Source organism: Phaenicophaeus curvirostris, chromosome 1 (genome assembly GCF_032191515.1).
Source record: "Phaenicophaeus curvirostris isolate KB17595 chromosome 1, BPBGC_Pcur_1.0, whole genome shotgun sequence".
Lineage (NCBI taxonomy): Eukaryota > Metazoa > Chordata > Aves > Cuculiformes > Cuculidae > Phaenicophaeus > Phaenicophaeus curvirostris.
In genome coordinates this window covers 168,396,286-168,414,704 of record NC_091392.1, presented here as the reverse complement: position 1 = coordinate 168,414,704, position 18,419 = coordinate 168,396,286, and the positions used below count along the sequence as shown (strand labels likewise).

General features: G+C 34.4%; 1 protein-coding gene across 2 annotated transcripts in view; it reads right to left on the bottom strand.

Moving 5' to 3' along the window:
• Positions 1-18,419, bottom strand: part of KLHL1 (kelch like family member 1) — a 210,313-nt gene that overhangs the window by 99,291 nt on the left and 92,603 nt on the right. For both annotated transcript variants that reach the window (XM_069880485.1, XM_069880476.1), the window contains one exon: positions 16,917-17,113. In XM_069880485.1, coding sequence (XP_069736586.1) covers positions 16,917-17,113 — 197 coding nt within the window. The remainder of the gene's footprint in view (positions 1-16,916; positions 17,114-18,419) is intronic.

Sequence of the window (18,419 nt, the reverse complement as noted above, 5' to 3'; positions counted from 1 at the left end):
GCTAGACCATGCAACTTATTAGAACTCAGTTTTGTTTGTTTATTTATTTTTTAAATAAACTCTTCTTTGCATGGTAGAGTATATCAACATTACATATATGCAAAAAACTCCGGATCTACTCTGAGAATTACAATCAAGAAAATAATACATATAATCGCTACCAAGATAAATGACACAAATATATATAAAATGCTAACAAAAATAGTTTCAGTGCTTAAAGTCAGAAAATAAACCTCTAGAGTCATATTTAGAGATTTTTTTGTTGTTGTTCTTAGTAAACCAAACGTTCATTTTTAAATAGTCCACCAGAGGGAGTTCTATGAATAAAACAGAAATATTGACAATAAACATGAACTCTCGGGATGAGAGTTTAAATATGAAAATACCATAACTTATACTTTTTATTGACTGCTAAAATTTGCAGTCATCAAGGAAATTTGGAAAAAAACTTACATCAAGAAAATCTGAGTGTAGTAACTGGATTCTGCTTACAAATTTCTAGTGTTCCACATAACTGCTATAGGGGAGAATGAAACACAGCTATGTGATACTGTCTCTAATCGCTGGTGGCATGAGTATTTTTTAATAATTGCTGAAGTAATATCAATTGCCAATCTTTTATTTTGGGCATTGCAGTGGTAGAGAACACCTTCACAAGTTCTGGCTTTAAAATCATCGGTGCTAAAAGGCAGATTCCCTAACATTTTCACACAGCAAAGCCTCAAGAACTATCCCCACAATTCTCCACATCTTGCTCTTGGCAATGCATTTCTTATGGGAGACATTCAGTAATACCAATACATTCAACACTGTAAACCATTATCTAAACAGACTAATACTAAAAATAATGTTATAATCATATGGCACTATTTTGAACAAATAATTCTAGTGGTTACAAGTTAAGATAAAATTTTGAAGAGATATGAAGGAATATACAATGCTCAAAAAGGCTGAAAAAATCTTAAGAACAGAGTGATTCTAGAAGTGCGTATTTGATTGCCAGTTGGTACAAATCAGTATAGGTCTAATGCCTTTAATGAAATTATGTCAGTTTAAATTAGACTACTTTTTTCTACTTCAATTACTTTTTTGCTATTTGATGTAATGATGATCTCAAAATCAAATAAGACTATTTCCTTCTAAGAAGCTACTGAACCTTTTTTCTTTTGAAACATGTTTTAATTTCTGAGGTAATTCAGAAGCAATTTTCTTCAAACAGGCTTTTGGAAAAGCAATTCTGAAAGATTAGAAATTATTTAAAGAAGTCTTTCCTTCTTTATTTCCTTCTTTTCCTTCCTTTTCATTTTTTGAGTCACTCCTCTTCATCTATAGAACAGATTCTCTCTGCTGCTAGACTACAAATCCACTGGATGTCACAAAAGTAGGATCACATATAAAAAGGATCATAAAGTGATAAAGATAAGCCTGATCATGAAGAAAGACAAAGAATCTTCAGTCAGGGGAGTGGGGATTAACTATAATTATTTGTTGAAAAGTGTCTCCTTTACCTACGGGAACGTTGTGGGAACATTCTACAGAGAAAAAGGCCTGGATGCTGTGAGGCAATAATAGAGGAAAATACAAAAGATTCTTTATGAATTATTGAGTGGATATTTTGCCACACTAACCCCAAAAAACATAGTCACTAAATTTGAAATGATTACAATGATAATCACCAAGAAAGAAGAAAAAAAAAAAAGAAGTGTAAAGAAGTGTTGCAAGTTCTTGCAACAGAAGTAATTACTGCTTTTATTCCATCTCAGCATGGGTCCTGTTTTCAGAAAATTCAAGAAACAATTTTATGTAATTAATAACCAATTTCTCATATACATTTAGAAATGAACAAATCTCTTGGTTGCACCAGTTTGGATGGGGATAGAGTTAATTTTTTTTCCTAGTTGCTAGTATGTGGCTATGTTTTGAGTTTGTGCTGTAAACAATGTTGATGAGACAGCTTTTCTTGTTATTGCTGAGCAGCTCTTACACAGAGTAAATACTTTTTCTGCTTCTCACACTGCCTCATGAGCAGTGCTGGGGGTGCACAAGAAGTTAGGAGGGGACGGAGCTGGGACAGCTTACCAAAGGGATATCCCATACCATAAGACATCATGCTCAGTAATAAAAGCTGGGAGAAGAAGGAAATGAAAGGGAGAATGTTCAAAGTGATGGTGTTTGCCTTCCCAAGTTATCTTTACATGTCATCGAGTCTTGCTTTCCTGAAGATGGCTGAATGTCTGCCTGCCAATGGGAAGTAGTGAATGAATTTGTTATTTTGCTTTGTTTGCATATGTGGCTTTTGCTTTACCTATTAATTTGTCTTTATCTCAACCTACCAGTTCTATCACTTTTGTTCTTCTGATTCATCCTACCATCCCACCAGTGGGGACTGAGTGACTGACTGTGTGGCTGAGCTGCTCAGTAGTGTTAAACTGCAACAGGTGAATATAGACACAGTAGAATTAGAAGATTTATAGACATATATCTGTTAAAGTGTGTGGTACTTCGATAGAAAGAAAATCTAAATTCTTTCATATAGGATGGGATTAGGTCAAGTAATTTTAATTCCTTATAACTTAGTTTCATCTTCACTAAGTTGGACATAAAAATACCCACTTCTATTTAGGTGAACTCATTGGGTTTTTTACTAAGTACCATTAAGGGTGTATTACTAATTACACAATTATTATACAATTATAATAGGGAAATGCAATAATTTAACACTTGGTTATAATATTGTTTCTTTTTAAGTGTACAACTTGCAAACAGTGATGAAGATCAAGATTTGCCCAGAAATCTCCGAATAAACTATCATTGCTATTGAGAGACATTTGAAAAAACCCACTGATTTCATTTGGAGTCCAAATGAAACTGATGTAGGCAATGAAAACATATCATAAAGAGCAGAAGGAAAGGAGAGAAGGCAATGAGTGAACAACATACCCAAACAGTGAAGCTAACACATGCTGGCATCTCCAATAATCCTTATTGATTTCTCTGTGTTTTCAGCCTTTCCAATTTAATTTTTAATGTTTCAGTTACATATTCTCTGTGTAACTCACAATTACTACACAGAAGTATTAAAGTGTATTAGTAATTTAAGTGACCGAGAGGTGATACATCCATACAGACTATATGGAAAGACATGCATAAAGAGTGGAAACCAAAATAAGGAGAGAAGGAAGACGGGAAGGCAGGAAGGCAGGGAGAGAAAAAGGGAGGGAGGGGAAAGCGAAAGCAGGAAGGCGAAAGGGATGGAGAAGGGATAGACAAAGAAAGAAAAAAAGGAGGAAGGACAATTTCATGATGTTGTGGAAGGCAGGGAGAGACAAAAAATGAAATCATGTAATTCATTACAATTCTTGGTCTACGCTTCTCATGTATGTTATATATTGATCATGTAAAATTCACATGTTTTTTTGGTGCTGTACACATTCACTGTTTCCTTTTTAAAACTGTGGATGAAGAAAGAAGCAGCAATGCAGTTTATAAGCTTTTTACTAGAGATGCAATTGAACCTTTCTGATTTTAAAATACAAGTCCATAGAATATTGCTTCAGAACACTTCAAAATATTTCTTTTAATACCCCTTTGTTGAAGGTGTCATCTATTACAACGTCTTTAACACATTTAAGTCTAAATGAGTTATGAAAATGTAATAGTTATAACATGATACTTTTCCATGAAGAAAAAAAAAAAGAAAGAAAGAAAGGAAAAGAAGGATTTACTTCTGGTAAGAAACATTTCTAGTCAAAATAAGACAATATGGTATTTCTTAGTGCCAAGAAAAAAAATACGATGACAGTTATCATGGAGGAGGGGGCAGGGGAAAAAAGAGTACCAGACAGCATGATGTTGCAAAGTTTAATTTAATAACTGAACCAAAGCAGCAGCTAAGCTGTGTCAGGAAAAACTTCACACTCCCACACACACCACCCACATACAGTTGCAGTTGCAGAAGCTGGCCCTAAATGTGAGTTGGCACAGTGAAGCCTGGAGAAATGCAACTCTTGCTCCAGCTCAGTGTTGGATATCTGCACAACATCACACACTGCCTGCCCTTCTGGTCCTAGTCTCTATTACTAGGGAGGTGTCTCACAGGCTGGCAATATAATCAGTCCATGATGATATCATGAGCCATCTTTTCAGCATTTCCTTCTCACCTGCTGACCCGTAGCCTTTACCAAGGTTTATCACACTGTCTTTGTATTGTAGTCAGCTGTGGCACATTGCTTTCAGTCACCCATATCTTTATCAAGATAAGGTTGTGAGCCTCCCTCAACAAAAGTTGAAGCTCTCTGAAAGTTTGCAGTATCACAAGAAATGTTCTAAATATGAATAGAATAAAACAAAATAATATAAAATATATTATGAGTCAGCATTCACTACAATTGTAAGGATCAGGCTGGAATAACATGCCAATGAGATGGAAAGACCCACATCTTGCCTGTTAATAACAATTTTTTTTTTTATTTAGATTAAGTAAGAACATGCAACTTTCTGTTCCCCTAACTCCAGCTAGGAAGTAATACTTGTAGATGGTATTTTTTCCACAGTATCTCTGTGTTACGATTCTCTAACATCTGTCACTAATATATTGAAGGGCACCTGTACATTGACAGAACACCATAAAGCTTTGATTTTTGATACTGCTTAAGGGAAGAGCAGGGCTAATCCTTACTCTAAACTGTTATCTTTTTTTCGCGGTACTGAAAGCATCAAAATAGGTATCATTTTGTGAGATTTTACTGCCTTTATTTCTATATAACTGTAGACTCTTTCTGACTTAGTTAATAAAGAAACAAGCTGTCTGCCCTGCATTATTACTGAAAACCTTTGCCAGAAAAGATCAGAATGAATATGACATCATTCAGAAGTCTTGGTTTTTATCACCACAAATTAGCCACTGGGTATGTCTTACCCTGGGAAACGAGGAGTAGCATTTCTGAATCAGTGACTTAAGATGTCTTCTTGCTTTTGAGAGACAAATTGCAGTCTCATTCAGACTGATAACAAATACTAATTAGCATACCATCCAGCATTTAAGAGATAATCGCGTAAGTATTATGTGTTGTATATCAAACCTTAACGAAAAAACCATTAAAACTAAGTTTTAAGCTCTCAGAATGAACCATTTTAAGAATGCAAGTCACTAATGGTTGAAGAAAAAAAAAAATAACTAGAGACAAGAATCTTGGTGAGAGAGCTTCTACAAAGTAGAATTTCTACTGGTCATATACTCTTCTGTTTACTTTATCAAACATGGCCTAGTGTCTAAGACTGACCTTTCTACCACATCGCACTCCTGCATCTTCCCTTCATCTGTTTTTCCTACTAAAGCTCCTCATGTTAGTTTCAGATAATCAGCCTGTCCAATGGTATTGCCTTGCCCCTCTCACTAGCTATGTATTCCAGCCAGCCTTTCTCCTCTTCTCTGTTATCTGAGATGTCCACAGAAAGCACTAGCAGGTCTTTTTTCCTACCTTAAAGGACTTCTTTTCAATGCTGAAGTATTGAGAACAGCAGACAGAATATGCATTTACAGGTTATGTCATACTTTCTTCATACCCCAAATTAATATATACAACATTCTCAGTGAATTTAGCCCTCAACTTCTACTTTTCTGCTATACACACAATCTAAATATTCTAGAGGGTTTTTGTATCTAGTCAGTCTTGGTTTCATGAAAACAACAAAAAAGAATGTTCATTCCCAGTACTGAGACCTATCCTCTAATCTTGCCAAAGAAAGGTACCATTGTCAGGAATTTGATTTTACAGTGGTTTGTAGATTCAAAGGCTTTGATTTCACAGCTACAAAATTCACCCATCTCAATTCTCATCTTTGCTGTTTTCCATGCATGTCAAGAAAATCCCCTAAAATCCAGTCTTTGGAATGCTTTTTTTACTGAGATGTTTGCAGCTTTGCATATACCGACACAGATTCGTGCTAACTGATTTTATCCACCCACCAATGCATTTTAGGTGAAGAGTCTGCTTGCTCTGAGCTACCTCTGTGGACAGTATTTTAGTTATGCCTACAGTTCAGTAAGATCAAGCAGGATTTGTAAATTGAGATATTCTTCACTTGAGAGATTAAGATCTGTTGACCCGACAGACAAACCATCACCAGACCCACAAAAAAACCATATCAGAGTACTGTTAACATGAAATTACATATCTCCTAGTGCTCTGAAGTACAATTAAGTATTAGTTCAACGTGAGGCTAAAGTTTCTGCTAAATATTAAGGTTTCTGGAACTAGAATGAACTTGAAAGGCAAATTAAAGTCATACGAACTGTTGAGTCTTGTGTATAACGTAAAAAGATCGATCAGACAAGAGTGCTACTTTTCATGATGTCACTCTCTAGGAATAACACAGCATTCTGCCATTCTAACCTTTTTAATGTGGCAATTAGGTAATAAATGGAAGTTCCTGAAGAAAAAGAAGTCATCAAACAGTGATTAATGCACTATAGACTATTTGCTTAACTATTTTCCTGTAGTTTTCACAGCATTTTACTATCAGCAGTTGTCTTCTTTATTTCCTATTAATTATCTTCTTGTCCATATGCTAGTTCTTGAAATACTCTTACTTTCCTTTTCTCCTACTGTGTCCTGATGGAGTGGTACTGTAATGTCCTATGTCACAGCTGTATTAAGGAGAAATTATAAAAAAGTAGCACACTGTGCTAAGTGCTGATTATTACTTTCCAACCAGCATCTTAAAAATACCAGAAGTGTGAAAAGCGATCTATGAAACACAATTTCTTCTCGAAGAAGAAATGAGGAAAAAAGAAATTAGAAGGAAGGTTCATAATAATGATCATGACTTTATTGCCATGAACTTAAAAAAAAGTACAATACAGTACTATTTTAAGGAAGTCATAATGTAAGACAAATAAACTGGTCTAAGTTTTGTACATAAATATTAAATTTTGTAGTTTGATTGGAAGTAAGATCATAGCAAACATTTTGGGACTCTTGCTTATGTTTGCACTGCTTTTGGTCTTTTTCACTTTTGTATATTGCAAGTACAGCTTTAAAATGTTAAAATGAAGAAAATTCTAAACTTAAAAGAATATACTTCCAGACAAGGCCTAAGTGATACAATGAGTTCCAAAATATTTTCCTTTTGATCTCTGCACCTTTAGTTTTGTTATTTATTTCAATTACTCTTTTTTCTTTGGAATATTTTCAATCTAATTTTAATAGAATAAAGGATGTTAGAGAGAGAAAGTAGTTTAAAAATGCCAAGCAATTGGAGTGTCAAAATAACAGATTTAACAACCATAATTTAACTAGAAAAGTGAAGGGATCTATCTATTTATTTAGCATTCTACATAGACCTAAGAAGTAGAGACATAAGTAAACTTCTTTCACTCAAAGCCAGTGTATTTAAAATTATCTCCTCTGGAAGAAAACTACATAATCAAGTTGAATACAGGAAGTCACACTTCCCCATGTTCCTATATCAAAATGTACAAGATTCATAACATTTTTTTTTTCCATGGACAGCCTGCTATGTGTAAGAAAAGAATGAAAATGACTAATTTAGAAAGAGGGACAGAGATTCAATCATCAGTGGCATTTCAGCAAGGTTTTCACAATCTTCTCACTTCTGTTCTCAGTGGTACAAGAATAAATAGTAAGTTGTATATGCATACAACTATGTATTTTTTAAACAATATTTGTGACTTATTACAGTACACGATCTTTTTAATGCTGAATATTCTAAATTTGTGATTAGAATTCACAAGGTAAAAAGCATAAACAAGAACAATTAGCTTTTTATATTTTAGGTCCAATTCTCCCTTTCAAAAATACTTTTAATGAATTAATATATCCATTTTAGTCATACGTACATGCAGTCATTCTATGTTCCAATTAAATTAAACTGTTCCCCTCAGCATATTCCAAGTTAATTTCTTGCACATCCTTTATTTATACTAAACTTCAATCAAAAATCTCCAAAACTTTAACAGTCCTTATAACACTAACTCACTTTTAAAAGTGCATGCAATATGTACTGAAACCAATGTTCTCATTACACTACAGTAGATGCGACATTTTCCATTGAGAAATATCCTATTTTTAAAGGCTTTTTCTTAAATTATTCCCTCAAAACTATTTCTTGTTTTCCCCCCAGGTGTTAAGAACATAACATAGTGCATTTTCAGAGAAATAAGTGTTCAGTAATATGAGTAACAATGTTGACTTCCAGTGTGTGTGGACCTCTTCCATAGTCCATCCAGTACTATAATGTATCATAACAGCCCCTTAAGTGGCTGGACAAATGTTTAAACATGGCTTTAGAAGAAGCAAAAATAAAATAGAAAATAAAACAAATGAAAAAGGATTTCTGTTGCTGTCTGGAGTCACTAGTTTCCTATGAACTCTCTATCTTAAGAAAAAACACCTTACAGATCATTCATTAAGCATAGGATGCCATGATGTCTGAACACAGCCTGCACAACACTTCCTACAGATTTATATTTTCTATTTACAGTGGAAGCAGGACATTTTGTACAACAATATATTTTGGAAATGTATGCCTGACAGAGCATAAGAGACAGAAAATCAGAGAATGCTTTAAAATTTCAGTGTGTTAGTTCTAACTTGTTGCTAACATGCTAGCAATAGCTTGTTGCTAATAAAAGTCAATTAAATGTTACCTCTGGTAATCCCATCTGCTCCACATTGATTAAAAAATAAAATTAACAAATAAAAAATATCTGAACTTTTGCTTCAAGTTTCCCCTACATACACTGCTCATACCTAAGAACACTGAAAATGTACAGGAATCACTTCTCTGGTCCTGCTGGCCATGCTGTTTCTGGTACAGGCCAAGATGTTATTCACCTTCTTTGTCACCTGGGCACACTACTGGAGCACATTCAGCCAGCTTTCATAAATACATGTTGACCGGGTCAGGTCGCTTGGTTGTCTTGTGTGTGCTATGGAGGCTCTGGAGTAAGGCTCTGGAGCGAGTCCAGAGAAGAGCAACAAAGCTGGTGAGGGGGCTGGAGAACAGGCCTTATGAGGAGCGGCTAAAAGAGCTGGGGTTGTTTAACCTGGAAAAGAGGAGGCTGAGGGGAGACCTCATTGCTCTCTATAACTACCTGAGAGGAGGTTGTGGAGAGGAGGGTGCTGGCCTCTTCTCCCAAGTGACAGGAGACAGGACAAGAGGGAATGGCCTCAAGCTCCGCCAGGGGAGGTTTAGGCTGGACATTAGGAAAAAATTTTTCACAGAAAGGGTCATTGGGCACTGGAACAGGCTGCCCAGGGAGGTGGTTGATTCACCTTCCCTGGAGGTGTTTAAGGCACGGGTGGACGAGGTGTTAAGGGGCATGGTTTAGTGTTTGATAGGAATGGTTGGACTCGATGATCCGGTGGGTCTCTTCCAACCTGGTTATTCTATGATTCTATGTGATAGCATTCAAGATGACCTCTGGCACCAAGGTTTGACTGACAGGCCTGTAGAATCCTGGATCTTCCCTCCAACCCTTCCTGTAAATGGGTATAATATTTGTTAACTTCTGAGATACTTTTAATACCCACATAGAATAATTTTGGTTCAAAGTGACCTCTGAAAGTCTTCTAGTCAAACTTCCTTCTCAGTACACATCTAGCTAGGTCAGGTTACTCAACAACATTTTTCAGGTAAGTCTTGAATACATCCAAGAATAGATCTCCAAAAATCCATTGGTGGCTGTTTTTCTAGTATTTGACTAACCTCATAGTTTAAAATAAATAAATAAACAAAAGTCCTAATATCCGGTTGGGATTTCCTGTGTTCCAGTTTGTATCTGTTGACTATCACTGCCCAGTCTGGAATCGTCTTCTATGTATCCTCCAGTCAGGCAGACACAGAGAGCAGTAAAGTCTCCCTTCATTCTGTCTTACCTAGGTTCAACAGGACTAACTCCCTCAGACTTTCCTCACTGGCCATGTGCTCCAGCATCCAATCAGTTTGGTGACCTCTACAGGGCTCACTACGTTATATCCACGTCTCTCTTGTACTGAGGAATCCAGAAGTAGACACAGCACTTCATATGTGGTCTCATGGATGCCAAAAGGGGAAGGATCACCTTTTTCAACATTTTCATCCTCTCTAATACATCCTGGGATGTTGCTGGCCTTCTTTTCTTCCAGGGTACATTGCTGGCTTACATTCAACTTGGGTGTCAACCAAGACCCCCAGGTCCTTTTCTGCAGAGTTGCTCCCTAGACAGTTGCTCCAAAGCCTGAACAGGTGCAGGGGATGATTATTGCCCAGATTGGAGGACTTTGTATTCCTCTTTGTTAAATTTTGTGATGCCCATATCTCCAGTCTGCCCTCCAAATAACAGCCCTATCCTCAAACATATTGATCACCTCCTCCTGCCAGTTTAGTGGCATCTGCAAACTACTCCATCCTATCATCTAGATCAGTAATAAAGTTCTTAAACACTACTGGACCCAGAAGTAATCCCTGAGGAGCACAACTATTTTCTGGTCAGCAGCTGTGTTTTTTATTACTGATCACAACTCTCCAAGTCTGTCTGTCCAGTCAGCTTTCTACCCATCTTATTCTCTGTTTACCCATATGTCACCAATGTGGGTAAGGAGGTCAAAGTGGTTAAAAAAAAGTATGACATGAAGTTACCAGAACCTTCTGGTCAGTATCTATTGACCAGTATCTGGTCAGCAATCACAAATAGTAGATAGTCATCTGATGACCCTACATATAAATCATGTTAAGCAGCATATGCTAAAGAGCTGTTAAATTACACTGCTAGTGAGTTTGCTCGCCTCATTTGTTATCTGATCTTATTTAAAGCCATATAAAAAATAAATAAACCACTGATTTCTAAATGTACAACCACAATTCATTAATGACTGCCATAATAATCTATCAATATCTAAATAATATTTTTCTTAATTTGAATATTGAGTATTGTTACATCATTTCTATATGCTTCACGGTGAAGTGTTGGAAATGGAAATGGATAGGAAAGGTTTTACATATCACTCCTTCATCACTCCATTCCACCAAATTTTAACTGTGAAATTTTGTGGCTTAGATGAGAAACATAACTAATAATGAGATCACTGAAGCTCTTCACCATAAAAGATCATGAAAAGATTTGCATAGGACACATCACATAAATGAAATGGTTGCTCCACCTGCAGTATAATCACAATTTTCAGTAACTTAAAGTCTATACAGAGTGAGTATGTGTCACTGAGAATACTTATGTGTGTATAATTAAGTTTGAATAGTGTTTTGCTGTGACTATTGACTGTTGAAGTGTGAAGCACAGAGCTGCATCTATGAGAGACTAAACACTTTCTATAACTTCATTCAAAGGCGCTTGTAAACATTCTGCATCTCCCAAGCTTGGAAGTAACGTATGTAAGCAACCTTCATATTGCTAACATTTTGACAGGGTTACAGACACATCAATCTATTTATTTATTTATGTTCTGCTGTTCATGGAAATTTTACTTGTGGTGTTTCTCCTACTCAGTGCATCAAAGTAATCTGAATATTTTCCAAGCTTATTCTTAGTAATTTTTTTCAGAATATGGTGAAATAAAAATATGGAACAAACTTTATGATATCAACAGTCGAACTGAAGTTTTGAATTGCAAAATGATCACTGAGCTTTAAGTGAAGCTTCCTGAGAGATAAGGCACTGACAGATGAAATAGTTGTACCTAGGAGGTGTATAAATTTTCCATTTGAAACAATCTGGTTTCAGTCAATGGCATGATATTGAGATGATGACACTGATAGCATAACTTGGAATGTTGCACACATTTCTAAGCACTATCTATACATCACAACACTGGCAGAACTTTGTTCTTTACTGGGAGAGAGAAAGCGAACTATAGTTGTATTTAAAACCTTACCGACTATGAATATTAAATTCTCATGCTTTACAACCAAGCTGCAATTACCTTTTTAAGGAAAAATATACTTTTTTTTAAGGAAAACATACTTTTCCTCTCTCAATATTTACTAATCTAGACGAGTAGTTGTTATGAGAAGGCCCAAGGGTACATCAAGGCCAGAGTCCATTAAACTCACATGGTCTGTAACAATCTTTCAGTAATAAACATATAATGGTTCAAAATAGAAGTATATTATAAAAAGTCATATATTCTAAAAATATTTTCATCCCAACAAGGTTGCCATCATTATTTCTAATTAGACTTTACTCTGTTTTATAAAGCGACAGATAACCCCATACACTATGACTGTAATTTCTGACAAGTATGACAAGCTGATAAATTGCTGTGTTTAGAGGCTAATTTCCCTACATATGAACCCCTTGATAACTAAAGAATAAAGAATGCACACTAAAAATGCTTGTTAAAAGAGTACATTTACTTTAGCTTATTGATATTTTCCATTTTGCCACTTTTCATAATACTGTTATCTAACTCTGATAAAAAAAGAGGAATTTGAAGTTATTCAGACATAGGGCTTCGCAGACTGAAAATTTAAAGAAACTGACAAGCTAGTAAAAACTCAGATTGTAATTAAGAAGTACAGAAGTCTTAAATCAAGACAGACATGGGTAATTGTGCTGTCATTTGAATTAGTAGATACACATAAAAAAACCCCAAACTAAACAAAACCCAAAATCACTCACTACTACTAATAGTACTACTAGTATTACTACTACTATTTATAATAATAACAATAATAACAATAATAACAATAATAATACCACCACACCATGAAACATTGACAGGGTAATTTCACACCTCAGAAATAAAACAACCTGCATTATATCTGATGTGCCTAAAAGAAAGAAAGCACTTTTTGCTCTTATTTTTATCTTCTTGCTTCTAATGCTTTAATAAAATGTCACTATCCAAGTTTCATTTATAAAAAATACAGGGAATGAAAACAGAAACTTCTGATTTTCATTGTTCACTAACTTTTTATGAAGTCTGCCCTCTTCTTTTGCCCCAACCTCATAACTTGCTCTTTTGTAAGTGTTCTAAAGATTTTTCAAATGTTCTCTTTTTAATTCACTGCTTTTCATAGCTTAATTTCCTCACTGTCTTCCCTCCTCCATGCATGTATTTTCTTCTTCTTACTTAGATTTTGCTTCTTAATGGAATAATTTGATATTTCACAGAATCACAGAATCACTAGGTTGGAAAAGACCCCCAGGATCATCAAGTCCCACCATTCCTATCAACCACTAAACCATGCCCCTCAGCACCTCATCCACCCCTTCCTTTGGTGTCTTCCCGTATTTCTTACTTCTTTTTATTTGACATTGAAGACTAAACATCTCAGAAAATATAACGGATACCAATTCTCTGCTGATGGAAAAGTATATATAATTGTAAAGTTAATGAATTTTACTTCCATTAGGAGCTTTCTCCATGTTCAGCAATGACTCTGCGTTTTGATAAAAGTTTGTCACATTTGAACTAAGTCTAGGCATATCTGTGTCAACAATGTAAATGAAAATTTGTATTCATGTCTTCCACAGATTTCATGGTTGAGGGTAACGGAAGTTAGGAGTTGTGACAGAAAATGTGTTGGGAATGACCTATCTCCTCAATTCAACAAGATTCTTAAATTCAGTGGTTTGCTCTTCAGTTGCTATTTCTCTTCAATAAAATTTCGTAGGCTCAGATGTCTTGCCCTCATAAGATGTTTTGCAAAAGCAAAAAGCAAGCTAATTTTATACATATATAAAATGTATTCATACATTTTTAATGAGCAATAGTGTAATTTAGAACTTGTAAAATATCAAGTCTGATAATAGGCAAGGAAATTTCTTTTGAAAAATGAAGATTAAAACATATGTGGAGATTTGATGAAACAAGAAATTTTCAGGAAAGTATACTGCTTTTCACTAAAATACTACTGTGAAGACAACTGAATGACTTAGTATAATGCAGTCACAGAGTTATTGTAAGGTTCCAGCACTTCAAATCATTACCTCACCTAAGGACTACAGAGAACGAATAATTTTTGGTTTTTTAGGAATCAGTTACTATTGGATTTCACCTGCATAATTAACTAAGAAGGAAAATTATTCCAAGATGAGTTTTAACTTGAGTCATATCTGAGAATTATTATACATTTGATAGCATATGCCATGTCTATAAATCTATTTTTGCAAAATTATTTGAAAAACTATTTCTTGCTCCATCCTCACAGCTAGCGTAGAAATACTGTTTCCTTGAGGTTTTTTATCTCAAAAAACTGTACAATACAGTACTATTATTTCTGGCCAGCCCTAGCAGTATTCCTCTATAGCATTATGGTTAGAATAAAATTTATTACTTTTGAGTTTGATTATGCTTGGCTACAATATTTAAGAGACAAACAATACAGCAAAAAAAGAATTTCTTGTCCTTAATATAGAGTAAATATTTTTGTAAATGCAGAGAACAAGACAAAAGGTACATTGTTTAAGTCATTTTTCTCAATTTTTTTTTTTTACTTTGGGGACATCTATTCCAGTTGGCTTTGCAATTTGTGCTCTATTAAAAAAATGCTAACTAGGTATTCAGATAGTCATCTATAATTCCATATTTACTGAACTGATGTATTATTGAAATACTCTGGCACTGCAGTGCTAAATATCCAGAAAGAAACTCAATATTTCTAAAGGTTTGGAAAAGTGCAGAAAAAAGTCATAATATTATTTCAATCTTCAAAAGCTGTCTCAAACGCTCAAAAATCTCTCAAATGCTGTCAAAGCTTCCGCTTCCCCCAGAGATGTTCTCCCAATAAGTGCTCTTCATATATCAGAAAGAATAACTTTCTAGCAGTTCCACAATTTATATGTTAAATAACTTAATATTTAAAATTTACTTTATCTGTTTCACAAAAATTCCACATTTCCATGGAAAAATTATGGTTTTTTTAGAAAGCAGAAACATTCAAACCTTGAAAACAGCATTCATTAATGCAATATTCTGTCTTCATAACAGAAACTTCTGAAGGTATTTGTTTTTTACAACTTTCAAAGAGTGCCATATTTTTATGTGAAAAAATCCATGCAATACACAAGAGTTGAGAGAATGCTATTATTTCCTATTCATAACAAAGGAGTTTTTGCAATGACACCTTGGAAAAGAATCCACAAAGCCAGAATTTGAGATACATCACTTGCTATTCTTAAATAAAGCACTCTGAAAAGCTTTAATGGAAGGGCCTTGAAGTTCTCCGTTATGGAGATTCTGCTTGATCCAGAACTGAAGAGAGGCAATAAGGCACTTTTAGGATTAAGTTGTCACTGATTTAGAAGGTTAACCATGTACAGAAAATATACTGCAATTGTATAACCGAATAGGTGTGATTATTTGGCTTTCTAGCAAAGAGAAAATGTTACTATCATGCATGCTTGCAAATGTAATTGCAGTTCCATCAGAGCCTGCTTATTAATTGCAACTGACTTCCTTTTTGATCTACCATCATTTTTTTGTGATTTTCCCTTTACATATAATTCAGATTTTAGACCTGAGCATTAAAAACAATAATAGATTATATAATATAACTAATACCTTAGAAATGGACACAGATCTTTTTGAACTTTGTGATGCATCAGATATTTATGAGCCACAAGTCTTAAAATGTACAATAAAGAATCATTTCATTCATCCTCAAAACCTTTCAATAAATTGTTTTCAAGAACCATGAGAATTTTTGACAATCTCGGTTGTTCTCTAATTAGGATTTTAAAATATTTTTTCACTGTTCATTAAATTGCTTTTAACTAAAAAAAAAAAAAGTTAAAATATCACAATAATACATAAACATTACAAACACACTGATAAAAAGGTCAAAGCTTTTCAACCCATACCCATCCAATTCTAATGCAATCTCAGTCTAAGGTAGATCAGATGAATTCTGTGCTGACAGATGATTTCTCTCCACTGAGAGACAAAGCTTAAATTGACTATCCTGGATCTGGAAAAATATATTTTAGCAATCTAAATACTGAGAAAATTATAACCAGCCATATATCTAGCTCCAGAAGTGTAAAATGGGCATAACTAGCTGAGGTGAAGTGGTGAGAAGAAGGCAGTTAAATCTGTGAATTACAATATGGTATTAGTTACAGAAAAGAATAAATAAACTAAGGACATAACTGCTGTACAAGGAAAGCAGATTCAGTGAAACCTGCTGTATTAATTCAATAATAATTTCAGTGTAGGCCTTAAGGGACCATTATTTCTCAGAAACTATATATAATCTATTCTTTATGTAAGTTTAATTTCATTAACCAGATGGTTTTAATTTTGACAAACTATTCAGAATTAAATGGCTACCAAGATGATTTAGTTTCTGAATAAGTAGCGTATTTTGCTTCATTGATTCTGATTTAATTTTTAATGTTAATACCATACCTGTACTGTGAGTCATAATTGTAAAAATATAAAATATTATCAGATAAGATTCTTTCTGTTTTCTACTTTCTGTATTAATCTAATTCACAGATAAATAAAAGGAGGGATAATTCTTGACCAAAACAAGACACAATAAAAAACCCTCACACAACCACAATTTCTCTTGGTGTCATTCCCACGTGGAACAAAGACAAATGCAAAGCTTTGCTGAAGCTAAACAAAAAAAAGGAATGTGATTGAAGAGTACACTAAGAAATTACAGATATTTTTTATTATTACCACCTGTACATGAACATGCATCTAATTAAGGCATACACAGTTCTGAATCAGCCAAGAGTGCAATCATTACAGCAAGTCAATTCTTATCGCTTCACTGAAGATAAGAGGTGTCACCACCGCTACGGTTTCAAAAGGGCCACCGACGAAATAAAGCTCCATAAAAGTACAGAACAATTTCAAGCGAAAAAGTAATGGATATTTTTACTTACAGAAGTCACAGAGGATTCACAAGATCATAACTCGTATAGTCTAAAAGTGCCTTACCATGGTGTAGCTGTGAGCCACCTTCATAAGTTCTGTGCATCCTTGTGCATCAGCAAATGCTCGTATTCCCAAACAGTTTGATGGGTGCAAAAGCTTCATTAGAAAATGGCAGCAAACCTCTACTACTTGTGGGAGCTGGAGGAGGCAGGCAGCTGCCAGAAGATTTTCAATAGTGTCTTCTTTCAGTTCCAGGCAGCCTAAAAAAACCAAGATTGATACCAAATGGAAACTATGGTATTTACAAATCACACACTATCAAAAGTTATTTTGTAAATAATCCTATCTCTAAATAATTAACTCTGTAGAAATAGTGAACAGAAGGTGGCTTAGTCTCTGACTGGACACCTCAGTCACCTCATAATTCATAGGATTACAGTATTAGAAACTCTTCTTTTAAACTTCTATGAACTACATATTAGGGATAGAAACAGAGCCTGTAAAGTGTGGAAAGGAAAAGAAGGCTTATGAATATTAGTTTTGTTTCTATAATGAGACTAAAATCTGAGTAAGTATCTGAATATCAACCAGGCTGTGATTGTTTTTTTTTTAATTGCATTGAAATAGGTGATAAAACGTGCATTATCTTCAGTGGTACAGGGTAAATCTCACAGCCATTTACCTCCTTGCAAAGAATGAAATAACTGGCTAAGATAATATCGCTAAACCCATAAAAATAACTTCAAAATTGGGCTTCAAATTTCATGTTGCCTATATGTAATATGGCTTAGTGATTAATTTTATCTGAGTAATATATGGTAGGTCTCTCGTATCACATAGTTCTTCTAAAAGCTAAACAAAAGAGAAATATTATGCATTAGCATATTACCTAATTATTAGCTAACAGCTAAAATAATGTATATGGATGCATAATATTTATCCTCCATTGATTAATACTTACATTGCACTTGATTTTGTAATTTCATCAGTAATTATCTGTATCTTGTACTGATGCACTTTTTAATAGATAAAATGTAAGACAGAAGAAAATAAACTTTTAAAATAGTTTATTTTAGTGAGGAATGAGCATCACTCTTGTCATCATGCTCTTACCCAGCCTGTAAATTTAAAATTAATTTTTTACAGTAGCATCTTTTACAGATCTCTTATATTAATAACTTGGGCAACTGTAAATCAGAGATCACAAGGACATATTGTAGAACTAGAAAAAAAGAATAGAAAAATGAAATGTGCAAATATAATATAAATTTTAAAAAACTAACACTTCTGATTTTATATTGCTGTGCTCGGAAAAATAATTTCAGACTATAAGAGGATTAAATGCATATTGATTTTTCTGTTAAGCTGCAGTTCAACAGTTAGATAAATTCACTCTTTTCCAGATACAAATTTTGTATCTGTTGTCAGATAAAGAGGAATCTACAAATCTTAGTAGTTTTATCACATGGCACTGAGCAGTTCTAAAATCCTTGACTCCACAACAGAATGCCATTGAAAAGAGAAGCTGCTTTATATTGCAATACCAAACTTAAAATACAATAATTG